General features: G+C 43.3%; 1 protein-coding gene across 13 annotated transcripts in view; it reads right to left on the minus strand.

Moving 5' to 3' along the window:
- Positions 1-22,943, minus strand: part of tenm4 (teneurin transmembrane protein 4) — a 251,591-nt gene that overhangs the window by 114,283 nt on the left and 114,365 nt on the right. For all 13 annotated transcript variants that reach the window (XM_054794148.1, XM_054794143.1, XM_054794141.1 and 10 more), the window contains 4 exons: positions 20,120-20,355; positions 13,070-13,234; positions 10,475-10,689; positions 7,589-7,799 (listed from right to left, as the gene is read on the minus strand). In XM_054794148.1, the coding sequence (XP_054650123.1) occupies positions 7,589-7,799; positions 10,475-10,689; positions 13,070-13,234; positions 20,120-20,355 (827 nt within the window). The remainder of the gene's footprint in view (positions 1-7,588; positions 7,800-10,474; positions 10,690-13,069; positions 13,235-20,119; positions 20,356-22,943) is intronic.

Consider the following 22,943-nt stretch of genomic DNA (forward strand, 5'->3'; position numbering starts at 1 on the left):
AGTTATGTATATATACTATTTATCTTACATGTATTCATTATCTATTCAATTTTGAAAGGTACGATTAATAATCCAGTGATGAAAAGGTGTCCTGTGGTGTCTATGATGTGAGAGTGTATACTGTATGTATTAAACATGCATTCCGAGAATGATTGACCTCTAAATAGGTTATGATGTTGTGTTTTCTGTTTGCATTGTTGTTATGCCTGTGCATTTTGTACTGATTTGATGTAAATGAATGTTATATCTGCCTGTTTTACGACATCAATCAAGCCATCATGGCAATGATGCACTTCCTCTGCAAGTCCATCAGGTTCATCAAGTAATGACGTCTCCCAGCATGTCGGCACTAAAATCAGGCGCCACTGGTTTCCACGCAGCAACACAAGGCTGCTGAATGTGGCCTTTTCGTGGATTCATGCTGCTAGAAAAGCTCCCGTCTTGTTCCGTCGCCTTCAGGCAGGCTAAGAGGCCTCCCCGGCGGAACTTTGGCGGACAAAGAATCTCTTGTGCCGCACAAAAGAACTGTGGAAACGTGAGCTGCAGATTGCCGTTCCTCGGGAGAGTCAATCATCGCCGAGGATGCGAGGCGAGGGATGGCGAGGAGAGACAAAGACGGACGGCGAGGCGGCCCGCAGATAGACGTGAGCGGCGAGCCTCCATGATGACGCTTTTGTGCTGGGGAGCACGGGAGGACTTTTCTCAGGGCGCCGGAGAGAAGATGAAGTCTGAAAAGAACATCTAGCGCTTGTTGTAGAGACGTGTGTGTGTGTGTGTGTGGTTGGAAAGTTGGAAAATGAAGTGTGAGATGTGTGCGCCACACAAAACGTCTTCCCACGGGTGCAATTATGCAGGAGAGCTGCCTGGCTTAGACTTGTGGAGTACAATTTTTATGGACAAAAGTAATGGGACAGACTATTTTACCGATCAATCAATTCAATCAACCGGTTTAGTGTTTGGCTTTCATGCGAGTTAACAACTACATTATATTTGTAGTAAAATGTCTACAGCCTTGGCTTACACACGAGGGAGACAAAAGTATTGGGACACCTCTGATTCAATGAGTTCATCAATCAGGGGTTGGATAGATGTTTCATCTGCCCCCGAATCTTAACTCTTCATCGTAACAAGACGTGGTGGACAATGGTACGCTTCCAACTAAAGCCTGAATGATGCTCCAGGCTGGTTATTCAGTTGCAATTCTCCACATAAAACAGCCCTTTTTGACAAGCTGTTTAGCTTCCTGTGTAGTACTAAAGTAAACAATGGTGACGGCGACACTGTAGACGCTGGAACTCCTCCATGTGGAAAACTGATTCGGACAACTTTCTGCTTTTCAAGACCGATATGATGCCGATAACTTTTTTATACCTACTTTTTAAATGTAGATGTAAGTGTAGTTTGTGCACACCTGGAGGTAAGAAAGACTGGAACAAATGAGGATTTGACCAACTGTAAGTGTTGATTTATCCTAATCAAATATCATGACATTACTACCACATCACTACTATCAGGAGAACCAGCGTATAGAGCGGAGGGAGCCACCTGCTGTGGCCCAGCAAGGTGCACTGTATTCGGGCACACGCTCTGAGCGACCGGTGTGACGCCATAGAGGTCTCTGGAAAACCTTTTGCACTTTTCAAACACCGCGGCACTGATGTTTCAGGTGGCTGATAAGGTTTTTTGTGTGCTGTCCCCCCCCCCCCCCCCCCCCCCCCCCCCCCCCCCCCCCCCCCATCATCGCGAAGCATTTGGTACAACGTCCTTCCTCTTAAAGTTAATGTTTGTTTACCCGTGAACTCAGGGGACGTTATGACAAGCCGTTAACATCACAGAGAGGGAAAAGGATCGCTTGATTTGTTCACCCGCACAATACAAGTGATCTGTTATCGGAGCTGTTTTTAATGTTGGCAGATTTACGAGTATGATGTCATAATTCCCTGATATCGGCCCGTTTATCATGCAACCCTAATTCTTATATCATTTTAATGGTATTAATGTTCACACATGACACGCTATGATACGTAATGAGTGTGGATATGTATTTGTATATGTGTATTTGTATGTGTATTAAGTTGTGGTCACTAATTCATACGTGAAAAATGAGGACGTATCACGGTGTTACTTATGAACATTAAAAAAATGAAAATCGTCCTTACGGCCTTAAATAGAATCAACAGCGCCACCTGCTGTTGTGGTGTGCAAATTACAGGCCATTTCTCAGAAAGTTGACTTTGGCTTCTGTGTGTAAAACAGAGTGCATTTGTTTGTGGAACTGCAGGGCGGAAGACGAGTGACAAAAATAACGTGACAGTGGTAAGATTGTGACAATAGTCATGTGACAGTTTTTCATAGTTTTTTTTTTTTTACTTGAAGGATATATTTTTTGTATACTTAAAGGATTTTTGTATACTTGAAGAATATGTTTTCGTAATTGAAGACAAGTGTTCCTTTGTATGTGTAAAACATGCTGCATTTGTTTCTGAAGCATGGTGTATTTGTTTGATAGCTGCGTTTCTGACTTGCCAAACAACATGCATTAGCTTGTGAATGATGTTTTGTATTTGCAACCCACACTGAGTTTGTTTGTGAATCGTTGGGCGTGAGAAAAACATGCTTTGTGTGCTTGTGAGGTTTTGGAATGATTTTAACTAGGCATGAGATTCTGATGGTCTGATACAGTAACCTTGGGCAAAAATATCACGTTTGACTGTATTGTAATTACATCTGTAAAATGCCTTAATTGGAAATATCTTGAATGAAAGGAAAAAAAAAAAGTAAAGTGAAAACAGTCATTTTTAAACCAAATAATACAGGGGTCACCAACCAGTCGACCGCGAGCCAGCAGTCAGTCGATCTTTGTGATTTTGCCGGTCAATCGCAAGAATATTAGAAAATGGATGGAATGTATTATTACATCAGTGCCCTCCCCTCCTGGAGAGTGACCAACAGGCACGCATTTTGACCACTGCACGGCCGTACGCCTCCAGGCACGCAACCCACAAGCTCCAGCCAGGAGCCTAGTCCCCATGACCAAAACCGTGACTTTTTCATACCGTGGTATACCTTGAAACCGCCAACCTGCTAACCATGCCTAATTTTAACTCCATACGTGGGGCACTGGAAGTGTCTTCAGCCACAGGGCCCACAAAAGAGCCGCATGGGTCCATCCCTCCCGGACCAAGCAGGATCATTTAGCAGGATATGAGCACATAAGGCCGCATGCATGTATTGAAATGTTGATGGTATTTGGAAGCTGCCGCCATCATGTTTAATGGACTGATTATGAATTGAGTACATTTTCTACGTCCCCTGCCTGTGTTTCCCTCAGAGAGCATCGCGGGGAAAAGGCGAAAGGGAAGCCATGAATATCTCTCAGCCGCACACTCCACGCATAAATCACAGATTCAAGCAGGGCCTTCATTGAAATTCATTACCCTGCGTATCAGGGGGCGCTAACTATTGAAGGCGTCCCCCCAAACCAACCCCCACCCGCTGCCCCCGCGAGGACGGACGGGAAGGAAGGAGCGTGGCGTGCGTGTTTTAATCAGTGCCTTCCCGCGCACTCAAGAGGACTCCCAGCACATTTATATGATGGCAATACGGCGAGGCTGCAAAGGAGAGACCACCCCTCCCCTCACCTCACTCGCTAACCCCCCTCCCCAGCCCCATATACTGCCGGCATCCGTGTCAGGCACCAGGCAGCGAGGACAAATGTCTTCACGCTCCACAGGACTGTGATTCAAAACAGTAGCTGGGACATGCGGGGAATCACCACCTAGCCACAGGACAGCCCCCCTCCCCCATACCCCCCCCCCCCCACACACACACACACACACACTCATTTGCATAACTGGGTGTGTGACGCATGTGCGTTGAATTGTAATAACAAAAAACAAATACTCTCTTTTTGTGTATTCATGTCACAAACAAGACGGAGCCGCATGTGAGGGGCCCACAGCAGCTGTTAGTTGAGAAGAGCAATACATGTCATGTCAGATTCTCCAAAGGTCTCTTCACCATATCTGGCAGTAGTCGCTCTTGGAAAACAGCATCTAAAGGGGTCTGAATAATCGCTAAATATAGCGACAAAGTTGCTATGTTGGCAACACTGATCCTTCCTGCTACGTCTTCTTATTCTCTGGCAGAGCAGGTGCGTATGAGGTGTGTTAAAAAGCCGAGTCTCCATGCCATCTACTGTACAGGGTTGGAACGACAAGCTCCATTCACAGACAGTCCCATTATAATGTGTTTATGAGGGAGGGTGAACAGGTAGCGCCAAATCTATTTGTGGTGGTCCAAATTAATTGTGCTCTATATAGTAGTGATATTAGTAGAGATGCATGACATATATACTGTATCTTTAAACCGATACAAATAACGTCCTGCTTCTCAAGACCGATATGATACCGATATCAAATAACTTTTTTCTATCTATTTTTTTTCTTTAGATATAAGTGTGTTTTGTGCCCACCTGGAGGTAAGAAAGACTGGAACAAATTGGACCAACTGACTGTACCTGCTGATTTGTTCTAATCAAATATCATGCCATTACTAGCCAGAGTAAGTATGTATAGAGCGGACGTCATAAAAACGTGCAAGTACAAAAGCAGGCATTCTCTCTGAGAAGTCAAGCAACCAAGTGAGGGAAATAATAGATTTTCATCCCGTGTTACGAAGTACATCGTGCATAATTGGGGCCCTTTCACTCAGCACTCAAGCCACAGAGAAGGCAGACTTGGTGGACCCACATTCCTTCACATCAGAGGCCATGTTTGAAGGTCAACTCTAGATCCTGCTGACCCATTTTAGAAAGCAGCGCCTCCGGTGGGCGCAACTCGGGCTCTGACTCAGCCTGCCCAGTCCACCGCATCCCTCTTCATCGCGGGCCTTTTGGGCTGACTTTTTCCCTGTGAACCACAGAGGACCTTCATGCTCCCCGTGGAGAAAAGAAATAAGCAAAGTAAACACGCCTTGTGTCATATCATATCATAAATATTGAATCACGGCTGTGTTTGGCACAATGGGTGGTGGTGGTGGTTTTGGAAAGGGGGAGAAATTCTGTCTGGCTCCAAGGACAGATCCCTATCGATCCTGTTCTGTGTGTCACATATGGACTCGGGCCCAGGAGCTTTTAATTAAAGCGCAAGTGAGACGCGCTCTCAGCTGCTGCGGCTGTGAAAGCCAACACCTCCCTCACGCCATCCCTCACACCTTGCTGGCGCTAATCAAAGCTGCTTTGCAGGGGGACGGGGCGGCTAACTCACAGCAACGTTCCTGGGATGTTTTTTTGGGCGGTTTGAAAAGGATGCAATACACAAGGTGCTGTAAACAGACATGCAGACGGAACCACGTGACACACTATAAGACCGCAGGCGCATAAGAGCCATCGTCTCTCGCTTTCCAAGGCTCATCTAGACTCACGAGAAGTAGAATTCCTTCTGTGAGTCATTTTGGAGTTTGAGACATCAGGAGAATGTCGACTGGGGTGAGTCATGCCAATATTCTGTGGGCTTGTCGTCAAAGCTCAAATCTGGGCCGGTGATGTCATGGTTTTCGTAAAACGGTGGTTTCGGCTGTCTACACGGAAGCCGGCGTTTTCAGATTTTCCCAGTCTGGAGGCCGTTTTCGAAAAATACCGTTTCAGGTCACCCAGAACGCCGTTTCCGTGTGGATGAAAGGCTGAAACAAATATTCTGACGTGAAAACAATTCGCCGTGGTTGGCCCCTAAGACCGTGCACCTCCACAGGAGTCGCAGATGAAAAGTGGAGCACATTTTTTTTTAAAAGCAGCGTACTTGAGTGTACAATCACGCCTTCAATTGTATGCTAATGGTCGCCACAAGCTGGATCCCCTGATTGGCTCATGACACACTCGTGGCTAATGAGGATGTTGTGATCCCTAAATGGCCTCCTGAGGGCATCATGGCAGGATAGTGTTCATGTCCTCATTTTCTTTTTTTGTCAGATTCATCTTCACCTTGATTAACCTTCCACCAGTAAACTCACAGCCCAAATAGAAGAGTAGTGTGGATCCCTGCGCATTGGCCTTAGCGAACATGGACTTTATTACTGTATGGTTAGTGGGTAACTTATTTTTACACTTGCATCACACTTCAAATGCATTATGCCAGTTTCATTGTTTTTAGGCTTTCGTATGAACATGCTTAGCTTAGTTTTGGGCTTAGAAGAAATCTTGGTTGGAGCCCTTAACTTCTTTTTGCACTTGCATGACAGTGGAAGGTCCCTCTGTGATGTAAAAGTGACGTTTTAATGACGTTCTTACAGTAACATTTGTCTCTTGAGCGGGGGTGTCCGAAGTGCGACCCGCGGCGGATTCTAAAGACATCATTTAACAAGAAACCTAAAAAACAACAACCACAGTCATTTTACAAGAATAAAGTCAAAATATTAAGCAGAAAAGTTGTGATCTAATGAGGAAAAAGTCACAATTTTCAGAGAATAATGTAATATTATGAGGAAAAATAATGTCATTTTAGTAAGTTGTAATTTTTTAAAGTTATAATGCTACAAGAATAAAGTCAAAATACTATGAAAATAGTCATAATTACGAGAAGAAAATGTACAAGAAGACTGAAAAACAAAAAACAACAAATGGGGAAAAAAAACAGCTGCAATTTTACGACAATAAAGTCAAAATATTATGAAGAAAAAGCCACAGATTTCTGGGAATAAAGTCATAATATTGTGAGAAAATAATAATAATTTTATTTTATTAGCATAGAGTGGACATTTGAAGTCGTACTTTTATGAGAAACAAACAAAACAAAATAAAGTTGTACTTTTTGGAAAATTAGGTTGGCAAAAGATGTAATGTTAGAGGAAAAAATTAAAATTAAATTAATAGTATTACGAGAAGATCATTTACAAAGATTAGTTAAGACGAAAGTTGAAATATTTGGAAAACTAGAAAAGCACTCGGAGAGCGCAGACCTCCGCCAAGCGCCAAAGTTCCGCCATATTGTGGTTCACACCAAAACAATAATCACATTTTTTACAATCAGTCTTTGATATTTCGTAGAACCTGTTGGAAAGTTGTCCTGTATTTTTTTCTCAAGAGCCCCGACGATTTTTTGTGACGTTATATGCACAAATGCCGAAAATGGTCTTATCTCGCAATGTTAAATTAAAGAATCCTTTCAAAATGTGGCCCTCCCCACATTTATTTATGATAATAATAAATAATAAATCAATATTCACCTCCCCCGCTTGTTTGCTCCACTTTTGAGAGACGCGGCCCTCAGATGCTTGATTTTGCATATTTTTATGATGTCATACAGGAAAAACCTTCCCAAGGCTTCGCTGCACATTCTAAAATAAAATCTTCCTGGTGGACATGATACCATCGCTGATCTGCCCCTAGCTAGATGAGCCCACCCCATGTACTGTATATGCACACCTCTTTGTATTTAAAAATAGGCTTCGCTACACATCATAAAATTAAGCTTTGACACCTATCTAAGTTTCATCATGTAGTTTTTCTTCAGTGAATCTATCATGTGATCTATGGCATCTATTGCGGTGTGGGAGAAAATGGTTTCAAAGGCCAACCAAAAGGATTGCTCACCGATGGCGGTGGTGAGGAAGGAGACGGTCTCTGCGTCTTTGCCGTCGTTGTAGACGGCCAGGTGCCAGATGCCGGACTCCATGTACTGGATGAAGCCCGTGTCGTGTGTGGTGACGGGCGCCAGGCTCCTCTGTAGGGCGGCGGGCCCCTCCAGGCCGGGGGGGTTGTGGGCCAGGAGCCGTCGGCCATCCAGCAGCTCCACAAAGTCAAACTGCAGACGAGACGAAAGACGTGAGTGGATGGATGGATGGATGGCCGCAGACACGCCATTAAGGGTGACATGTGAGATGGGAGCGCTCTCGGGACGCTTTAAAGCCCGCTGTCATTTGGTCCACATGAATAACTTATCCTTCCACTAGCAGCAGGAGCATTAGCCTGCCGCATCATGGCTGCCATGTATCTCACATCCAAGAAAGGACTACATACAGCCAGCAAGCTTAGCTTATTCAAAGACATGGTGCCATGCTAAACAATTCACCTACCTATCACCTGGCTAGGTATATAACAGCTAGCTAGGGAGCTAGGTAGCCTGAAGGCAATGAATTCACGTGCTGCAGTACATCAAAAACATGTACTGTAAGTGGTTGGTATTTCCACCTTTCTATGTATCTAGTTAGCTAGTTAGCTATAAATGACAAAAGACAAAGAATTGAATGTAGGCGCTAAATGCTAACAGATCACATCTGCTGTCATTTATGAAATAATTATATATTATCAATAACCATATATCAATAATTACATATTATTAGAATATATTATCAATAGATTATTCACCCCAAGCATTTATGTGGTTGGTATTTGGGGTTTTCTCTTTATCAGGCAAGGTAGCTAGATATACGTAAACTAAGGCGAGGTGTCCAAAGTGCAGACCGGAGTAAAAATATTATGGGAATAAAGTCAAAATATTATGGGAATAAAGTCATAATATTATGGGAATAAAGTCAGAATTACAAGAAAATTGAAATAGTTGGAAAGAAAAAGAAAACACATCATAAATGTAAAAACAAGCTGTAATTTGATGAGAATATGGTCAAAATTTAAGAGAAAAAAGTTGTACTCGAATGAGCAAAATGTCACAATTTTACATGAATGAACTTGTAATATTACGAGGAAAAATAATCTCATTTTAGTAGCATATAGTTTGAATATAGCTCATATAGTTCAAGAAAAAAAACATTTTTTTTAAGTCGTAATTTGAGAAGCACACAAAACAAAATAAAGTCAATTAAACTGGGGGAAAAGTTATAACATTTTGGGAACAAAGTCAAAATATTAAGAAAAGAACATGTACTAAGATTATTTAAGAAGAAAGTATTTAACAAAAAAAAAAACAAGCAAAATGGGAAAAAAGACCGAAGTTCAAATTAGTGACATGCTGTGCAAAATGAATGAATGAATGAAGCAATGAATGTTTCCCTCTTAGCACATACAGTATATTAAAATATCACATTACATGAACAAAAAATGATGTCGTAGTTTTAAAGTTTGTACAAAGCACGACGTGCAACTGTGAAAGGTTAGCTCAGATGCCAACAGCACTAACACAAAGTAGAGCATTTGCGCTTAGTGCGACTGTGAAGTTGTCAACGGGAAGCTAAGACGACTGAGAAGATTTCATGGAGGGGGGGGGAAGAATTAAGCAAGCGTTTGTCAAATAACAGCTTGGTATCAGCCAAGACTCCATGAATAACAATGAAGACAATTTTCACTTCCATCTCCACTCATCTGCCAGGCAACAGGTAAGAAACTCCACTTGCTAAACTTGCAAGCAGAAATAAGTCAGCCTGAGGAAGAAATGGCGGCAGATTGGGCGTCCTAAGCAGCAAAGCTGCACTTACGTTTAGAGAATGAAATGAAAGCAGCAGTTATGATTCATAACAAACATCTCCCCTCGCGTGGCGCACATAGATGGGAAATTACAGCAAGGCAACATTTCCCTCTGCATGCCCGTGAGGACTGTCTCCTTTCCGTGATTCATCGACGATACCCAAACCAACCTGCGTGGAAATTTCCCCTAAATCCTTTCCGTAACAAAGAAGGTGATTTATCACCCGCTAGAAAGCTTTATGAACTCAGATCTAACAATATAGCAATTTATATTCTGCAGCAAAGCAGAAAAAAAGGCTTCAATATGCAGACATTGTTGGAAATACAATAAGAGTAATGCTCGTTTGTAGCATCATAAATCAAAAGCTACAGCGTCTTTATTACACAACAACAAAGTGAAAATGCGATGTTTTTTCACAAATGTGCTATCGTAATTAGGATTTTCATAAAATGCAGTGTTTTCCCATACATTCATTTATTTATGGCGGCCTGCCACAAATAAACTTAGCCTGCCTGCGCTACCTTTCTCTTTTTTTAGGGCCCGAGCACTGCTGTGCAAAGGCCCTCTTGTAACTGCTACGTTTATTAGGGCCCGAGTACAAAGACCCAGCTGTTTAATAGGGCCCGAGCACCGAGCGATATCGCTGCAAAGGCCCTTTTGAAACTGCTATGTTTATTATTAGGGCCCGAGTACAAAGGCCCAGCTGTTTATTCGGGCCCGAGCACATAGTGATAATGGTGCAAAGGCCCTCTTGAAAATGCTTTGTTTATTATTAGAGCCCGAGCACCGAGCGATAGTGGTGCGAAGGCCCTTTTGAAACTGCTACACTTATTATTATTATTATTAAATTTTTAAAAAATGAATATTCTGCACCAAAAATGCTCTTATGTGCCATGAAAACGATACTTTTTGCAACCAAAATGCTACAGAGGGACATCACATCGGTGCAGTTCGGGCAAATTCTTTGTTTTTCAACTTTTTCTACGACATTTCTGGAAAATTCCCGCGCATCCAAGGACAAGGTGGAAGTAAATGGCGTTGGGGAGAAAGCAACCAACCTGCGTGTGAGACGGCGGCAGGCCCCTCCTCCCGTAGACCCCCACTAAGGCATCTTTGCTGAGCGACACGTTGAACTTCAGGTACATGGGGTGGTCCACAAAGACCTGCGACCTCCAGAAGACGCCGGACGGGATCTGCTGCGCGACCTTGCGCCCCACGTCAATCTCGCCCATGTCGATGTAGCTGTCGTCGGGGAACAAGCTGTCCAATTTGCCTGCCGGTCGGTCAGAGAGATCACGCCATGAATTCTGATGCCTGAGGGGGTTCAAGGGTCTGTACAGTACAGTATGTGCAATTATTCCACAAAAAACAAAAGAAAATGCATTACAGCATCACGTAGATTTAATTACTTCGCCGCTTGACGTTTTCTCATTAAGAAGCCAACCAGTTTCCTTCATGTTTCTGCTGCTTGTTGCTTTTTAATCGAAGCATTTCAGAGAGCTTTTCCGCCAAGTAACGACATGTCAGGGAAATGGCATTAAAAGGTTGAACATATGGCGGTACAAAATGGTGTATACTCGTAATTGAACCTACAGTAATAAAAGTGAGAGCTGTAATTATATTTGAGAAGTATCTGGAAGCCAAAAAGCGCTCCATATGCTGCATGTTGGACTCTGTGGTGGAAAATGACAACATCTGTTTAGCTCGTGTAAACCAGCTTGATAGCGCCGCTTTTCATGATTGCTACCTCCGCCGCCCAATCACAGTGAGCTGCCCAATGACTGTATGAATGTGAACCGTGATGCCAGCGTTACATTCCAGATGGTTTTGGTAAGTCCAGGCGTGTCCAAAGTGCGGCCCGTGGCAGAGTCGAAAAATGTAATTTAGCAAGGAAACCAAGTACACAGCCCACTTCGCATTCTGTCAAATCTCTCCACATCGCACAAACCTCCCTTCCATTCGTTACCTGCTGGAATGAAAAAAACACTGGCAGACATGGAAAAATCTGTTGAAATGTTCCAAGAATAAAGTCAAAATGAAAATCCGCTAATTGACAAGAATAAACTCGTAATATTATGAGGAAAAATAATGTCATTTTAATAGCATAGAGTTGAAATATTTTTTAAAGTCACAATATTATGAAAAACAAACAAACAAAATACAGCTATTGGGGAAATAAATTAAAAGTACTACAGGAATAAAAGAACATTAATGATTATTTAAGAAGAAAGTTGAAATATTTGGAAAATTACACAAAAAACAGCAAAAATGTAAAAAAAAAAAAAAAGAGCAAAGAATGACGTTGATATTAATAATGTGCTTTTTCACCTACGTGACAAAGCTGAGATTAAATATATATAACTTGTTAGCATATCTACATGTGTTGCTTTACAAAATATTGAAGTGGCAAAGTTGCTTCCTTTCATTTTCCACAATGCGGCCCTCACTGGAAAAGGTTTGGACACCCCTGGGTAAGTCCAAAAAATTGGATGGAGCGGTGGTTCTTATGTGGCTCGGCTGCAGTGACGCATATTGCGGAAATTTTTTAAAACGTGTGAAATATCTTACCATTAAAGGGACCGTTTGCAGTGGCGATGCGGCTGGCGAGAGGGCGCTAACTTTGGAACGTGAGTAGTAGTTCATTGTGGACGGAATTCTTCACGCAACACAGCATGAGCTGCAGTAGTGAGAGCTGTCGCTCTCTGTTTACGGAGCGCTCTTCTCCAGCAGATATCTGCAGCTGTGTGTTGTTAAGTCCCCACTCCATGTCCTTGACAAAGTCACCCATAAACATGGCACTGGAGACCACGAGTTGATCCGTGGGTCCAAAAACGTTGGGGACAACTGCTCTTAGAGATGAATAAAGTATCTGTCTATCTTAACCAACCAAAAATAGGTAAACAACCTATTTACTACTCTTAGCGCAACAGTTGAGTAATCATAGAATACGTTGATTTTCTTTAGCTGTATGTGAAAGTACTGATTGTTCTGCGAGGCCAAGACAAGACAGGTCCAGCTTGTCATAGTTACCGCTGACAGCGTCCCGGAATGAGACTTCTTCCAAAAACTATGGCTATTGATTTTTCTAACCACGAAAGGTCCGAGCTCAGCCGCTGCCGTCCTCGCTAAACATGCTTTTTTGCCATTTGCTAAATGAAAAAAGACAACTGCTGGATCCATCTATATGGTAATGACCCCATTCTCTACCTTCTGTGGGCCGCCACTGGCAAATCACATGGCGACATTTTGGCCCATTTTCTGCAGAGAATGGAAGCAAGCAAACTTTCTTGGAGTCAGTCGGCACCGTGGGGCGAGCACATGCTTTCTTTGGCTGCCAGGCACGGCGGTCCGGGCGGGAAGATGAAAGGATTGTATCTGTTGTGAAGGGTGAGTGGCTAATCCCGCCCCCTCTCGCTGCCCCCGGATATTCGCTCCCTTAAGCTGTTCCATTTTCTCCCTCCAGGAACAAATAAAGCTTTCCCACTGACGACAACTTTCATAGGATTACAATGCAGATCTCGCCACAGACCACAGAGGCCCCGGTGGCCACTAAAACAACCGGCGACTGGCCGCAAATGTCACCCGCAAACTTTCCTTTGGAACTTTTTGCCTGCGCCGGCGCGATAAAACGCTTAAGAGCCACCGTCACTTACTGTCATCTTTGCCCCGGCGATCAGGTACTTCCAGGCCCGTGTTGCCAAGTGGGCCCAGGCTCAGGTCCGTGGGTAAAGGCAGCCCGCTTGTGTTGTCCTCCGTCACGTGATACATTTGTCTTTGCGTGGGCTTCAGGTGCCAGTTTAGGCCCAAAAGGTGCATGGCTGAAAGACAAGAAGGGCATCACGATTACCACAACGCCACAAATGCCTTCAGTTGTATGCAAAATGTAATCATCCAGTCGTGTGATACCCTGGTGATATTGAATGTAATCAAACAGGAAGTAAACCAAAAGAAAAGCCACTAGAATCACAACAATCCTAAAATGACTGACGTGTAGATTGCCCAATGATGGCATGAACAGCGACAGAAAAGCTAGCCAATGACTGTACAGAATGTGTAACTTACATCACGACCAAACGCTGGTGTTGCGTGTAATGACTGACATGTAGAGCGCCCAGTGATGGCATGAACGACAACTGAAAAGCCGGCCAATGACGATACAGTACAGTGCAGACGGTGCAGTAATGCACAATTTAAACAGTGTGAAAGTCCAACCATCCATCCATCTTCTTCCACTTATCCAATGTCGGGTCGCTGGGGCAGCAGCTTAGGCAGGGAAGCCCAGAGGACATACAGTAGGAGGCCTCGGGGAAGACCCAGAACACGTTAGAGAGACTATGTCAACTGGCCTGGGAACACTGTCTGGGAATCCGCCAGCAGGAGCTGGATGAGGTAGCTGGGGAGAGGCTGCTACCCAACCTCAGATAAGCAGAAGAAGATGGATGGATGGATGGATGGATGGATGGATGGACTTTCCCATTTAATGTCTGTGCAGTATGGCCTTACAAGGAAATGGTGAGTTGAAGTTAGTGGGGATAGGCTCCAACATTCCTGGAACTCTGAATGGAATACTGGATGAAGATATCATCCAAATTTCTCATCCTCAATGTGACTAAAATGTGAAAAGCATTCCTGTCTGGTAAACAGGAAGTAAACACACGCTTTGATGGTTAACGGCGAATTCCGCTGAGCTGTAGCATCTGAATGCCACGCTGACCTCGAGCGACAACATCTGGCTCCCTACTTTGGCATGGACCCCAACACCCCCACCCCCGTTACCCTCCCATACTGCCTTCCCATTGCTCCAAGCTGATTACCCCCCATTGCCCCCACACCTACAAGACTGGGGCTGAAAAGGGAGAAAGGCAACACAGCAGGGAGACACAAAGGGTATTTCAATGTGAACTCACGCTGATATTTTACAAGGTCGACAAAAGAAATGTCCTCCGCTACAATGGCCACTGTGGTGGCACAGAGGTGGAACGAAGAAGGGGGTGGGGGTGACAGATCACCAATACCAGAATGGACAAGACGAGCTTACTAAGGCAAAAAAAAAAAACCCTTGGAATTCAGCAGTCAGCAGAAAAAGGCCTGGAAACGCAATAGAGTCATTTTATTTGTTTGCTGCTTCTCTTAAGCTCTTCAACTAATAAGCACACATTTCATTTATTTTACCTTTTATTAGTACTTCATCCTCTCAGTACTTCAAAATCACATTCATTCATTTACATTAAATGTGCTAAAATAAACACTAGCATTAAATAAGCATCACAAATTCACAGGAAATGAAGTCTGCAAAGGAAGTAGTCATTATGCGTACAACTGTACGTGAACTAACTTCAGGGTTTAATAACAGCGCCCCCATGTGGTCCATTTGTCGGAAAAATAATAGCACAGGTAACACAGTAGGGGTGAATGTTTTCACACATTTTCACCCTTCTGTGTGCAGAGCTTCAGGAGTAGAAGAGTGGTGATATGTAGTATGGTACGCTGGTCACTCGGTGTCTGTAATGTTACTGTAATGTTGGCTGAGGCACACAAGCACCATACATACCATACAAATGATCTCACAATAGGCACAATAATCCCTAACTCGGCTGCTGTTGCGGCTGTAACCCACGCCTAGCTAAAGCTCAACGCTTAACCGCCATCACTTTCTGTCCCCCACCCACTCAGCTCCCCTAGGGATCACATTTACAGCAACACACATGCGCACAAGTCGTATTTATGTCTTATATTCTCATTATGTCTACTATATTGGGTAATATGAGTGTAAGGGCAACCATAGGGGTGTTATATCATGTCTAGAGGGCTCTGATAATGTTAAAAACCATATTTAGAAGATCATAAAGAGGTTTTCTATGCTCCAATTACCAAAACATTCCATTTATAAATAAGCAATCCTACAACGCGGAAATTCACTTATCACGATCAAGTATGCAACCAATTAACCGTGATAAACGAGAGATTACATGTGGTACAGATTTCATAGTGTGCATTGACCTCTGAATTTCAAGACTTATCAAACTTTGAGATTTAATAGCAGCGCCACCTTGTGGTGTTTTGGTCATAAAAATAAGAGCACAGGTAACACAGTCAGGGAGCATGTTTTCACACATTTTCAGCCTTTTGTGTGCAACACTTCAGGAGTAGAAGAGGGGCATCATCGGGCGTCTTTATGTTTTTCCATGAGTGTCTTCTTATCCCCCCCAAACGCCCTTTTTTTTTTACTTTGTTTCACAAAGCAGGGGTATCCAAAGTGTGGCCGGGGGCTATTTGCAGACTGTGGATGCTTTTTTTATTTGCCCGCGGCACATTCTAAAAATATAATTTAACATGGGAACTAAAAAAAAAATAAAATAAAATAAAAACCAGCAAAAATGGAAAAAACAGCAGTAATTTTACAAGAATAAAGTCAAAATTTTAAGAGAAAGACTTTGAAATTTTACAATAATAACATCCTAATATTATGAAGATAAATAATGTAATTTTAGAAGCATCATTTTAAATTGTAATATTATGAGAAACAAACACAACAAACACAGTTGTCATTTTTAGCCAAATAGGTTGCAATAAAAGCTATCATGTTTTACGAGAATAAAATCAAAGTAGTAGTAAGTAGTCGTCATTTTTTAGAAAATTAGGTTGTGGGAAAAGTTCTGATGTTACGAGAATAAAGTCAAAATATTCTTCTTCTTCTTTTTTTTTTTCCAACATGTAGATAAAACATTCAGAGTGTAGTTCACAACTACAACAAACCAACCAAAAAGTAATAAAAACAAATACTGGGAAGAAGTTAAAACTATTATGGGAATAAAGTCAAAATTACGAGAAGAAAATTCACAAGAAGAGAGTTCTGTCGTCTTATTCCAGTAAGGGTTCAGTGCAGTGACATTATTTTTGTGATACCCTACACCAGTGGTCCCCAACTTTTTTGACCCACGGACCGGCTTGTGGTGCCACAAATCTCCCGTGGACAGGAATGGGGGGGGGGGTTCGTACATTATAGCGATCTAATTGATCTTATTTATTATGTATTGTGTAAAACTAAGACATGAATAACAAATTAAAAGCACAAAATGAATGGCGACCCACCATCCACCAGTTCAAGTTCCAGCCAAGTTTTTCCAGAAAGATGATTACATGGCTGTTTGACATGTGTGGTAAAAGGCAGTGTGCTAGCATGAATTAACTTCAGACAAATGTGCGCATTAGCACTCAATAAGTCATCAAAACTTACCTTTATGTATTCACACATAGTATCAGCATTTGGCACCAAATATGAGGTGAAAGAAAAATGGTGAAAATACAGTAGTAGTCTATCTGTGCGACGAGAGAAAGTTAGCACACGCACTATGGACATGCGTCAAGTGGGACGGATGTAACAGAGAGAATCCGGCCACCTTTCAAAATAAAACATAAAAAAAAAATGAAATAATGGAAATAATTTTTTCTTTCTGTGTGGCCCGGTACCAAATGACCCGCGGCCCGGGGGTTGAGGACCACTGCCCTATAGAATCCAATAGTGGAAACCTTCCATAGTTAAAATGGACAGAAATGACTTTGTGAGTGACAGTGACAGCCAATCAACAAACAGAAGACTCTGTGGCGTTGTTTGTCAGGGTGGAAGATGCACAAAGGTGCTTCTTTTGATTTGTGCTTCAACTCGGAGGGCCGAGACGAGGAAAAGTGTGTCGCTGGGAGAACACACTTCCCAAAGTCACCAGGCGGGGTTGTGTGTGTGTGTCGTTCCAAGTGTCCTACTAATGGCGTCTTTGCGGGGCCCATTCTTCATCCCATCTGTCCCCGAGGCCCGGGATGGCAAACGAGTCCTCCCATCTTTAAAGATTTACGTCTCATATCTGTCACATGCAGAGGACTGGACCCCAGCCAGCCAACAGACGCCCTATTTGTTTTTTGTTTTTTTACAAACTCTGCAATGCCACCAGGAGGAGGCTTGTAGGACTAACAAGACACTTGTAATGAGATGACGGAGACAAGCCGCTGACCCATCAAGAGTTTCTGAGCACATGTCGTGGCCTCCTTTCACTCGCTCCTCGGCAGGAAGTCGGGTCATACCGTGTGCCAATTACACGCAACACGGACACTGTGGCACAAAGACTCCTTGACGGCGCTCCTCCGCCACAGCATCCTTGAGCCGCCGTCGTCTCATGTGACGACACTTGAAGAGAGAACGTGACGGCTCACCTCAGCGGCTCCAATCATCAAAGGGAAAATGCGTAGCGTGAAAATGTAACATCGCATCCAAATGTCACCGCCCAAGCATGGCTGCTTCCACATGAACATGGACGCAAATGAAATGTAAAGATATAAAGACATACAGCAGAACCTCCGTTTTCATTTTTCATTCCTTCCAAAAAGTTTGGACGAAAACCAAAACGTACAAAACCCAAGGCAATTTCTCCCGTAGGAAATGATATTTAGAGATGCACAATATATATTTTTTTCAAACCGACACTGATAACTGTCTGCTTCTGAAGACCAATATGATACCAATAAACGATAACTTTTTTAAAATTGAGATTTAAGTGTAGTTTGTGCACACCTGGAGGTAAGAAGGACTGGAACAAATTAGGATGTGACCAACTGTACCTGCTGATTTGTCCTAATCAAATATCATGACATTACTACCACATCACTACTATCAGGAGAACCAGAGTATAGAGCGGAGGGAGCCACCTGGCGTGGCCCAGCAAGGTGCACTGTATTCAGGCACACGCTCTGAGCAGCCGGTGTGACGCCCCGCAAGTCTCTGGCAAACCTTTTGCTCTTTTCAAACTGCAGCGCTGGTGTTTCAGGTGGCTGATAAGCTTTTTTGTGTGCTTGATGGGTTTTTTTTCGCCTCATTGCGAAATATTTGGTAGAGCGTCCACAAGTGAGCTCGGGGGAAATTACAACAGGCCATTAACGCCACGGGCAGGAGAAAAAAGGAGCGCTTGATTTGCTCACCTTCACAGTACGGGTAATCTCGCCTCATTGGAGCGTTTTTTTTTTCAATTATCGGCTATCTCAGGTATTTTTAATGTTATCTGATTTATTGGTATGATGTCATAATTCCCTCATATCGGCCCGATAATTATCAGACACACCCCTAATATAATGCGTCATGTTTCTGTGCATTATTCTGATATTATTATTATTATTATGTGTTTTGCTGAAATGTGACTTTTTCTTTGGCGGAGAAGGAAAAAAAAGCGTTGTGTGAGCAAACAAAAGCGCGTGTCAGGTCACGGCGTGTGTCAGCAGACCTAATTGGCTTCATGAGACATGTCACCTTCAGTCCTCCAATTACAAACCTCCTCAATTAGCTGCACTTGAAATCAAATGCATGTTCTCATCAGGCTTTGATTAAAAACGGCCGCTGATTGGTGACACAGGGCGAGCGAGGCTTGTTTGACGTACCTGGGGATGTTGTGACTATTGGGAGGTGTAATTACGCATAAAGACGTGCAAGGCATCGGGCCAGCTCACCAGCAGCTAAACCCAAAAGCCACTTTCAGTCTTTTTTTCCAGTCTTGCAGAATTATCTCTAATCACCGCCAGCCCCGAAAGCAGCTAATAATCTTTTGACAAAATAATGAATTTTTAAAAAGAATGGATGACTATTAATGCAGATTTTAGTGCGCTTGGCCTCAAGGTAGAGCAGAAATGAAAAAGATAGCATCCCTGATTGCGAAGGCATAATAACTATTCAAAATGTCCTCAATAAAGAATTAATTTGTCTCGCTGATGTACAGTAAATGAGCTGGAGTGTGTTCACCTTCAATGTCAGCACTGCAAGCATGCATACGTATTATTTTACGTTATGCCTTTGCAAAGATAATAAGCTTTGTTACAACTGCGCTGCATCACACAAAGAGCTGTTTCCAGTGTCTTCATGCACACTAGCTCATCTTTAACATTGTCATGGCAACACAATATTAAATGTCCCCCATTAGGGACTCTGATTTGACTACTGGCCTTCAGCTTGGCCGTCATTCCAAAGGCACCACATTCTCGTATTTTTCACCAAGTGTCAGCGCTGCCACAATAGTGCATTGGAAGTGTGTTAGCCTTGATGCTGTGAATGAGTTTAAACATGCGTTTAGTGTGTGTAGCTTTAATGCTAAGGAGCTGTGTGTGTGTCTCCACAAAGTGCTATTGTGTGCTTGATTCATGTTTGACATATAAACTGTAACTCTGCACTTGTCCAATGTAATATTCAGTCGATGCCACATACTGTATCACATTCAACGACGCTGTAGCATTTAGGACACAAACGCAAGGTAACAACACAGGCATACAGTAGCTCTGCAAAAGACAACAAGACATGTTATAGCTCCCAGTGCATCGTTGAAGACCATCACGGTGCATACCGCCGGGTTACAATGGTTATGTGGTAGGGGTGTCACGGGACACTCAGCTCACAAGCTGAGACGATACACGAGATTGGGTCTACGGGAACGAGACAAGATGAGATTTGAGCATTACTTTTAAGAAAAATGAATAAAAATACATAAAATATATATGACATATTGCCATCTACTACTATGGTACCTTGCATTTCTCCTCATGAAGCTACACTCTTTTGCACTCGGTGTGTATGCTAGCCATCTGCGGTATTAAAATGCGCAAATGTGATATTAAAACGTGCAAAGGAGGCCATGTAGGTGAGGGGGTGGAGCCTGAGGGGGCGTGGCACTCACCGATGAAGTATGCCAGGAGGAACAGCAGCGTGACGGAGACGAGGATGGCGCTGAGGGCGGCGCATTTCCAGTTGCAGTGCTTGTAGGGCTTCTTCAGGCTGAAGGCTGGCCGGGAGAAGGCGCTCCGGGGCAGGGGTCGCGGGGGAGGCGAGTACACCGTGCTGGAGGTCAGCGGGTACCCCGGAGACGTCGTGCAATACATGGGCGAGGTTCCACCGGGCTTGAACAGGAAGTGCCTGGAGGGAGGCGACATAATTCAGGGTCACATGAATAGCTAACAGCTAACTGTGTTCCCAAGCACACGCTGCACCGTTGCCATGGTAACGCTGCTGCCACATGAGGGCGGGCCATAAAGCACTCTCGATTTTTGCTCAGCGGCAACAGCGGATCGATACCAAATCCAATTCATGCTACTAGCTGGTTCATTTTTAGGTATTCAGAGTGGTTCCTGGGAAGCATGCGTCTGGGCCGGCCAGGCGGCGGCGGGGAGGGTCCAGCAGATTTATTCACCCTCTGAACAGATGGGCCGCGTCGCCATCAGAGGCGGCCACACCGCTGTCAAGGCCTTTTTGCAGACACATTTACAAGAGGCGAGGCCCCCAATGGATGTGATTAAATGTCACATTACGATGTGTGATGACGGGCGCGGCTGACAGCATGTGTGGCTTTAAAGTACAGGGGCGGGACATGGCGGTCTATCATGAGCACTTAAGGCAGCCATGTTTGGTATGAATAGAAAAGAATGCGAGCCGATGACGTTACCAAGGGCTGCTTTACTGTTTTAGAGAACGCGCCGTGTCGTACGGCAGCATTCATTCATCACGGACATTACATAATCACGGAGATTACAGTGGAACCTCAGCTGGTGTCCACCTCAGTTAGCTTGTTTTTCGGTTGGCGTCAAAAAGTTACGCCTAAATTTTGCCTCCGTTCGCGCGTGTTCTCCGGTTAGCGCACAATACGGCGCACGTCTTGTCGTCCAACTGTGTTCTTACTGTACTTTTATCACAAAACATCCTCGTTAGCATGCTATTTGCTTGCTAAGACATGGAAACAGGAAGCGGAAGTCAGCTTCGTTACCTGTCTATGTCGCCATGGTATTTTTTTTTCAAGCTTTTTCCACAACCTAATTTTCCAAAATTAAAAATAAAAAAATTTAAAAAATGTAAAAAAAAAAAACAATAACAAAAAAAAGACATATTTTAAATTTATGCGGCTAAAATGACGTTAAATTTCCCCAAAATATCACAATGTTATTCTCATAAAATTTTCACTTTTTTCTCTTAATATTCAGATTTTTTTTTTTGACTGACACACAACGCAAAACACGTTTTTACAGTTTTACAATGATAGTTGTACAAGCTATTGTAAATGCATATGGGGCTCAGGTGCTAGTGTGGTCGTCTCCCAACCTGAAGGTTGCGGGTTTGATCCTCCGTCCGCCCGTGATCGTGTCTAAGTGTCCTTGGGCAAGATACTGAACCCTCAGTTGCTCCTGATGCTGCATCATCAGTTGGTAAACGCGCTAGCAGTGAAAAAGCATTTATCATTTACCATATAAATGATGAATGAAAGGGATCAATGAACACTTAACCCTTTAAGCGCCGAAGTCGCACAATTGCGACAAGCAACATTGCTGAATTTAACAAGGCACTCGTTGCAAATATGGTGCCTCATGCGGTTAATACTCTACACCAGGAGATGGCGGACATCTGTAACTTCAATCTGAGCAACATTTGTGGGCGTTTATATGCAAACTTTAGAAGTTTATAGACTTCAAAGTCCGGCTCGCCATGACAGTCCACACGCAGCATACTTGAGCCGATGCTTTGCTAGACCATGTTCGGGTGGAAGGAGGGGACGTGGTGGGTTGTCAAAAACACAGCTGATGGAAAGGGGGGGTAGCGGGAATGTAAAAAAACCCCCTGAAAATAGCGACGTACGCGGTACAATCCACAGGAGACTCCTTGGCAAAAAATACACTGCTAAAAGATAGATATGACCTGAGAATACAATGACCTGGACAAATGACAATATTCACAGGCATAATAGATAGATCGACAGATACTTGATATCTATGTAATAATAGCAGTAATAATAGCCGCTGAGGCAGCAGTGGTGTTCAAGATCCTGCTGTAAATGATGGCTGGGTTTGCTTGAGAGATGAGGAAGAGCATCACAAGTGGATGAGACATTTTGATGAGCTGGTATCGTGGAGACAGGGATCTGACAAATTCTGAGCCTGGTGACAGTATAAAATGCACATTGGATGAGTAAATTGACTCCCATCACAAACTTTGGGTCATACTGACGATTTTTCTGATTTACAGTATCCCTTTATCGCTAGCCATTTTCAAGCTACAACCTTTTGAAATAGTCATGTCAAAACTGAAAAAAACTGTGGCGCCTAAAGGGTTAAGGTTACAGACACCACCTTAGTGTATTGCTATGAGTTATTTCTTGAATTCCTTTTTCATCAAAATTATTCCACTTGTAACTTTCTTTGGCTCCATTTTGGCTTATTTTGCAGCCGTGATGAAAAGAAAAGCAGAAACTTGAGGTGAGAAACAAGTAACTCGTGGCAAAACAGGAAGGTGGTGTCCGCGTTGCTCTCGCTGCCACATTGCGTCGTTGTCAACAATCATGTTTTCAGTGAAGGTAAAAGTAACCTTAAATGCTCATTTATCCCTTTCATTCATCATTTATATGAATTTGAAAAATACAAAAACGTGTTTTGGGTTGGATTAGATTAAAGATGCTAACCAAGGTTCCACTGTATATGCTTTTTATTCTTAGACAAACATTTTTATTCATAATATGTTTT

Source organism: Dunckerocampus dactyliophorus, chromosome 12, assembly GCF_027744805.1.
Source record: "Dunckerocampus dactyliophorus isolate RoL2022-P2 chromosome 12, RoL_Ddac_1.1, whole genome shotgun sequence".
Lineage (NCBI taxonomy): Eukaryota > Metazoa > Chordata > Actinopteri > Syngnathiformes > Syngnathidae > Dunckerocampus > Dunckerocampus dactyliophorus.